Source organism: Microtus ochrogaster, chromosome 24 (assembly GCF_000317375.1).
Source record: "Microtus ochrogaster isolate Prairie Vole_2 chromosome 24, MicOch1.0, whole genome shotgun sequence".
Lineage (NCBI taxonomy): Eukaryota > Metazoa > Chordata > Mammalia > Rodentia > Cricetidae > Microtus > Microtus ochrogaster.
In genome coordinates, this window is record NC_022024.1 from 34645744 (window position 1) to 34652610 (window position 6867).

At 47.6% G+C, this 6867-nt stretch overlaps 1 protein-coding gene across 2 annotated transcripts in view; it reads right to left on the bottom strand.

Moving 5' to 3' along the window:
• Positions 1-236: 236 nt before the first annotated feature.
• The window catches only part of Slc41a2 (solute carrier family 41 member 2), a 73599-nt gene continuing 66968 nt past the window's right edge, over positions 237-6867 (bottom strand). For both annotated transcript variants that reach the window (XM_005358234.3, XM_026784549.1), the window contains exon 11: positions 237-799. In XM_005358234.3, the coding sequence (XP_005358291.1) occupies positions 614-799 (186 nt within the window). In that variant the 3' untranslated portion in view covers positions 237-613. The remainder of the gene's footprint in view (positions 800-6867) is intronic.

Below are 6867 nucleotides of genomic sequence, written 5' to 3' on the forward strand. Positions count from 1 at the left end.
AGGGAAGCTGGGCTGGTGCCTTCAGGTCACGGTATCTTTGTAGCGGGACACAGCTCTAGGACAAAGAAGACTAAAGCTCCCTGGCCTCTAACCTTGCACTGTAACTTAAGAGTAAAGTAGGCCGGGCGATGGTGGCGCACGCCTTTAATCCCAGCACTCGGGAGGCAGAGGCAGGAGGATCTCTGTGAGTTCGAGACCAGCCTGGTCTACAGAGCTAGTTCCAGGACAGGCTCCAAAGCCACAGAGAAACCCTGTCTCGAAAAACAAAAAACAAAATAAAAAAGAGCAAAGTACATGTCTGCTAGGTCTGTGGTTTCAACACCATTCATTGTAAACATCCTATATTCTTTCCTAAGAAATTTTAGAGTGTGAGCTTGTATCTATGTCTGTGTCAAATTATTTATTCTACAAAAAGCAGCACAAATACCGTTCATTGTGGTTCCAGCACAAATTCCTTAAAAAGTACATTAAGGCCAAGTATGGAGTCAGGGTGAACCGCAGACGACCCTGGCGTAAGTCACATGACTGATGAAGAGCTTTGGGGACGGGAGGGGCAGCAGTGGCTGCCTTGTGTTCTCCTCCTGGGTGGCCCTGCATCAGCTTCGAGGACCCGTTAGTCCCCCACGTCGCCATCACGGTCTCCAATAAGCCAGAGAAAATGGAAACTTAAGGCCAGCAGAGCTGTCCCGAGCAGGTCACCCAGCGCCGTTAGGTAGGGGATGGAGAAACTGTCCGGGTCCTTCCCTTTCCTCCAGAAGCGATGGACCATCCAGTCTGCGATCCACAGCAGGGTGAACACCTGTAAGAGAGAACCAGGCATGACCACTGTCAGCTGCATCTCCCTGCCCTGAACACGGCCAAGGGTCTGAGCTGCTTGTTTCTGGGAGGAGCAGCATATGTCCTGGTCAAGAAGCACGCTTGAGAAGAGACAGCTAGTTAACAGGACTGTAATCCTTCCCTAACAAGAGAAGCCTAGACTCCAGACGCTGGAGCAGCCCACTTGTCACAGGCAACGTCTTGCCTCCATCCAGCTGTGGTCCGTGGTGTTTTCTTTTCTGCCTTGGGTTTCAAATGGCCAAGGATGGCCATTCTAGCTCTGGCCCCTTTACCAGGACAGAGCGTGGCTTGTCCAAATCTGAGAGACAGGTGCCAAAGGTAAGATCCCCAGGGGTAAGTGCCAGAGAAGGCACCTCCGGACCCTGGCACCCCTGCGTGAGGCTTACTTTCCTTACTGCTCCACTGGCCAAGGTCGCCTGGCAACCACATAAAGCTAATTCAGACACTGTTTTGAGTGTGTAGGGAGCAGAGAATATTAGAGTCTTGAACTTATGTACTGTAAGATTTGGAATTTGGTTTGTAATTTCAGCCCTTGAGAGACAAAGAAGGATTGCTATGAGTTCGCAGGTCACAGAGTGAGTTCAAGGCCTGGTTTATGGTACATAATGAAACTGTCTGAAAACCATTGGATTTGAATCTCAATTTATTCTTCTGGCCGATTCCTTATTAATCTGAGTGTCTACTGATTTGAGAAAACAAAACAAGCCTCAAAGCAGAAAGGTACAAGGATCCCAGACCAGCTGCCAGAGCCAGCGGTTTGCAGTCCTGCCTCAGAGTGCCACAAGCTTTAGACCCAGTAGCAGGATCTGGTTGGTCTCGAAGCAACGCCTCTGCTCCAAAAAGGCACTCACCTTGCACCTCCTCCAAACCCAGAAAATACACTGCAGCACAGACCGAGATGCTATGTAGAGCTACAGCTCTGCCTGACTCCTCAAGTCTTCCATAAACGCTAGCGCTCTCAGTTCAGACTCCGTGGCTTTTATGGAAAAGGTGATTGGAACACACGTGTGAGCACCCCCACACACTGGCTCCTAACACCAGTGACCGCTGTGACATTTCACCTCCAAGCCTCTCTAAAATGTGTGATCTTGCCTTTGCTGTGTGTCCCAGCTGTGAAGCACAGAGGAAGGAGCCTGCTGTCATACGTGGTCACACACAACAGTCTTTGCTCTCTCCCCCACATTCTCCTTCCATTTCCTCTGCACCACAGGCCACAGAATCAAACCAGCTTCTAGCATGGTTTCTTTTTAAAAGCGTTCTCACAATGTTCAAACAGGTTTCCGTTTTTAAAATCTTTTCTTTTCTTTTTTTTTTTTTTTCGAGACAGGGTTTCTCTGTGGTTTTGGAGCCTGTCCTGGAATTAGCTTCTGCCTCCCAAGTGCTGGGATTAAAGGTGTGCGCCACCACCGCCCGGCTTAAAACTCTTTTCTTAAGGTTATCAAGACATATTAGTGTTTTCTTGGACCTCTGGGTGTAAAATATGAGGATCATGGTATCAGAGTCTTCTTATTGTAACGTGTTTTGCCTCGAAGTTAAATTACTGATCAAGACACAGACGCTTTCCACACCAGACGCCAAAGCAAGGGTGCACTGTGTCCTAACATCGTCGGCTCTCTATGAAATATGCATAACTTCTCTGGGTAAATATGCCTCCTCAGAAGGCAACTTTGTAGCCCTGGTTAATTATGCAAGTTATAAATGTACTGTCTGGAATTTAAATAAATACGCAAGCACAAGAATATGTATTCGCTTTGGATGCTATTGACTTTCTAGGCGGGCTGCTCCTCTGGGCCAGACCAACACTCGCATGCATTAGCATCTCTTTAGTGCTGTGCCTGCCAACAGCAGCCTTGTGCGTTGTGTGAAGAAGGATGACTGCATTGGCGGAGGGACGCTTAGGAACATGACACAAATAAACCTCAGGAATAGAAATGAGCACAGTCCTTCCTAACCGGGCTCTGCAAAGGTTGAATCCATGTCCCTATAAGACAGCCTCCTCTAGTCCAGTCTCCAGGATGGAAAAAGCTGCTGAGATCTAGTATTTAAATGTCTGGGGTAATTCAAGGTTATCGGTCAGCGGGAATTCGGTCTACTTCTGATCTTCAGATAAAACGTCATTCTGATCTGGTTGTTTTTGTGGGTTTGGGGGTGAGCGGTGCTAACGTTCGGCACCCTTTGCTCCTGAGGACGGCAGTGAGAACTGTTATCAGAGACTTCTCTAGAGGGGAAACTTGAATGGAGAAAAGGTTGAAGGGGCTTGTCTGGTCAGACGCCGATTGAGAATGAGGTCCAGTTGAGGCCGTGAGACTCCAAAGGCTACACTGTTCTCCCATCCCACCCCGGCTCTGCCGAACAGAGCCTGGGGGTGACTGGGAAAAGAGAAGTTTCTCTCTGTGGATTAGTACACGACACAACCGGACCCAAGCCTCAGAGAGATGTCCCCTCCCAAACGAGGGACGGGAGCTTAACATTTTAGCAGCACTGCAAACACCTCAACCATGAAGACCAACTGCAGATGCTCAGCAAATTTTGGAAGGCGGTGTCTTTTTAAAGGCATCACTGAGCAGGCAAAAATCCTCAGAGTCCTCAGAGGGAGAGGGCCACAGGCATGCTGAGGCGCCTGGCCCTAAGCATCCTTGAGCAGGATGCTTCACTGCGCAAAAAAACCACACCCAGGCATCGGTGCATTCAGCCTCTCCAGCAGCCTGAGGAGCCTTCTAGGTTTTTGTTTTTGGTTTCTGTGGAGGGAAGGGTCTTTTCAGCTCACACTTCCATGTCAGTGTTCATCGGTGATTGAAGTCAGGACAGGAACTCAAAGGGCAGGAACTGGGGGCAGGAGCTGAGGCAGAGGCCATGGGGGACGCTCTCACTGGCTTGCTCCCCATGGCTTAAGTGCTCAGTCTTCTCTTTATCTATTTAATTTTTTGAGCAGCACGGGGCACAGGGAACAGAAGGTAAAGGTAAAGTCATCTAACAGAAGATTCGAAGACTAAAACTCACTCCCTCCATAAGAAGTAAACCTGTCCTCAAAGACGGACATTTGTCTGACTACATGGAGAGAAAAAAAAAATCATCCCTAAGAAAAAAAATCCATAACCACAAACGGTCATTCAAGGAACTGAGTGAGCCACGTGCCCTGAACATCCTGGGCTGGATATTTTAACAGGGCCTCAGATTGACAGTGCCCTAAGGCTACTGGAAAAAAAAAACAAATCTTTTCTGAAGGTCTGGAGAGATGACCTCAGCGTTTGTTAAAGCACTTGCCACGCAGGTGTGAGGACCTGAGTTCAGATCCCCAGAACCCTCGCAAAGCCAGCTACAAACCCTTTGCTCCTACAGCCAGCCGGGAGACAGGGACAGGGCAGTCCCTGGAGCGCTACTTCGGCATATGTTGTGGCAGACACGAGAGGACCTTCTGACCCCCACGTGCAACACGGCACACGTGCAAGCATCATGCACACATGCATCTGTGTTCACACACATACAGCCATGGGCCTTCCATACTGAGTTCACTCTTGAAGGAAGGAGAGGACTCTTGCAAGTAAGTACTCCTTTGATCTACACACACATACACAGACACACACACACATGCAAATAAGTATAATTTATAAAATTTTAAAAGGCATATGTAGAATAAACGGTGAAAGATCGAAGCTGGGCTGGATCGTGACTTCTGGTATCTGCAGGCAACCCTGACCCTGCTATGCTACAGTCCTTAGCTTCTAAGAAGAGGCAAGCCTACTGCGCTGACCCAGGCTAACACTCCCCAGCGGCCTGACAGACGTGCCCCATTGGGTAATGGCAGGCGGTGCTGAGACACGAAGGCATCCAGCCTCAGGAACAGCTCAACACTTTGAAGATGTCAACAACAACACAAATGGCCCCTTACTTTTGCAAACATAGTTAATAAGACAGCCCTGGGCCCCCGAGGTCATGATTTCATTTCCTTACCTCAAATAATTACAGCAAATAAATAATAATTAAAGATAGTAAAGGGGGGCTGGAGAGATGGCTCAGCAATTCAGAACACTGGCTGCTCTTCCAGAGGATCCAGGTTCAATTCCCCGCACCCACACGGCAGCTCACAGCTGTGTGTAAATCCACTTCTAGGGGACCTGGCACCCTCACCCAGGCATGGAGGCAAAACATCAAAGCACATAAAATAAAAATCTTTTTTTAAATAAAATGTTTAGTAAATTATCTCAGAAAAATGACTTCTATTTTCTTCTGCTCACAGGCTAGCACAGCTCACAGATGCGGACACAAGCAGCCGTGATCCCTGAGAGCAGGGGAGAGCCATACCCAGGAGCTGCTCTAGAAACCACAGGTCAGGCCATATTTCTGTGCTTCCCTCGGGGCTGAGGAGAGCAGTCAACGCTACGATGACCAGCTCTTGAGCAATACACTCGCACAGCAGCGAAAGCACTGGGAATAAATGCCGCGTCTACTAACGGGAAACCTGAGTCCCCAGGCCAACGGCCTGAGAACGCCACACACAAGCAGTTACACAACAGCACACGCGTGTGCTCCCGGAGTGTCAGGCCACAGCCCTTCAACTGTGCGTGGATTCATTGCTCTCGGGACTTAAGAGACACCCCTTCATCGATTCAAATGAAGATTTACTGAATAAATAAAAAATAAAAACTTGATAGTGGCGTGGTAAAATCGGAGGATGAGAAAGCATTGTGGTGACTTCTGTAAGGACCTGACCCAGCCGCCCTTCCACACCAGGCTTCCCCTCAGCCCACCACCTCGGATTCCATGTATACACGCCTTTCCTCTCCTGACACGGTTCCGTCCTCTCTCACGCTGTGTATTAACTCAGCAATCCATGATCCCACGTTGTGCTGCTCTCTTGTAGAGAATATCTGAGCACACTTACTAAATACGGTGCTAATGTTTATTATCCAGCAATTATAAAGATAATAAAATATACTTTAAACACATCCGGCAGACAGAAGCTTTAATTTTTATTTCTATAAACACTGATGGATCTGCACTTTGAAAGCCACTGCTTCCCAGCACAGACCGGATCTCCCAGAACACGGGCAGTCCTGGGAAAGCAAGGTAGCACACAGCAGACTCTCCAGAGGCCAGAGGTTTCTACTGCCTTCACTCCCCGTCCACCTTTCCCAGCCCCACCCCTCCAGTTCCCCGAAGGCCAAACTCAAACTCCACCCCAGGCCTTATTTTAATCTGCTCCTGAAGGAGACACCAAGTCTGTGAAGTTAAACCAGAAGCCAGGGGGGGAGAAAGTGGGGCAGCAGGAAACACTAAGGCTGGGATTATGGGGAGAGACCCAAGTTAAAAAAAGAATTATTAATGCCAAGGAAAATACACAAACAAGGAAATACAGCCAGAGCAAAGCCATCTGCCTTACAATAAAAACATTAAACTAGTCTTAGTTGTATACTGAAAATTCATATTCTTCAAATATATGGGAAATATGCCAAGCGGTGGTGGCGTACGCCTTTAATCCCAGCACTCAGGAGGCAGAGACAGGTGGATCTCTGTGAGTTCGAGGCCAGCCTGGTCTACAAGAGCTAGTGCCAGAACAGGAATCAAAAGCTACGGAGAAACCCTGTCTCGAAAAAAATATATATATGATTATAATGGCCCTAAAGCCCTGACTTGTAAACTTGAAGTTTAGGCATGTTACTTTAAAAAGTACAAATAATGGCAGAAAAAGTACCTAAAATATTTCAAAGTGATGGTCTGAGAAATAGATCTAAGGAAGTAGAACCTTTCGATACTATTTAATTTTTAAAATGTGTATATTTATTATAGCAGCATACCTTTAAATGTTGTTCATTGGCATATATTAATTATACATACTAATGGGTTACATTATATTTTCATACACAGACATAATGTGTTTTCATAGTCACAGACATCCCATCCACTACCTCTCCCGCCCTGTCCTACTTCTCCAATCTCCTTCCATTTCAGTCAGCACCCCTTCTGTGTGAGTGTGTGTGAGTGTGTGTGAGTGTGAATGTGCGCAGGTGCAGGTGTGTATCTGTGTGCGTG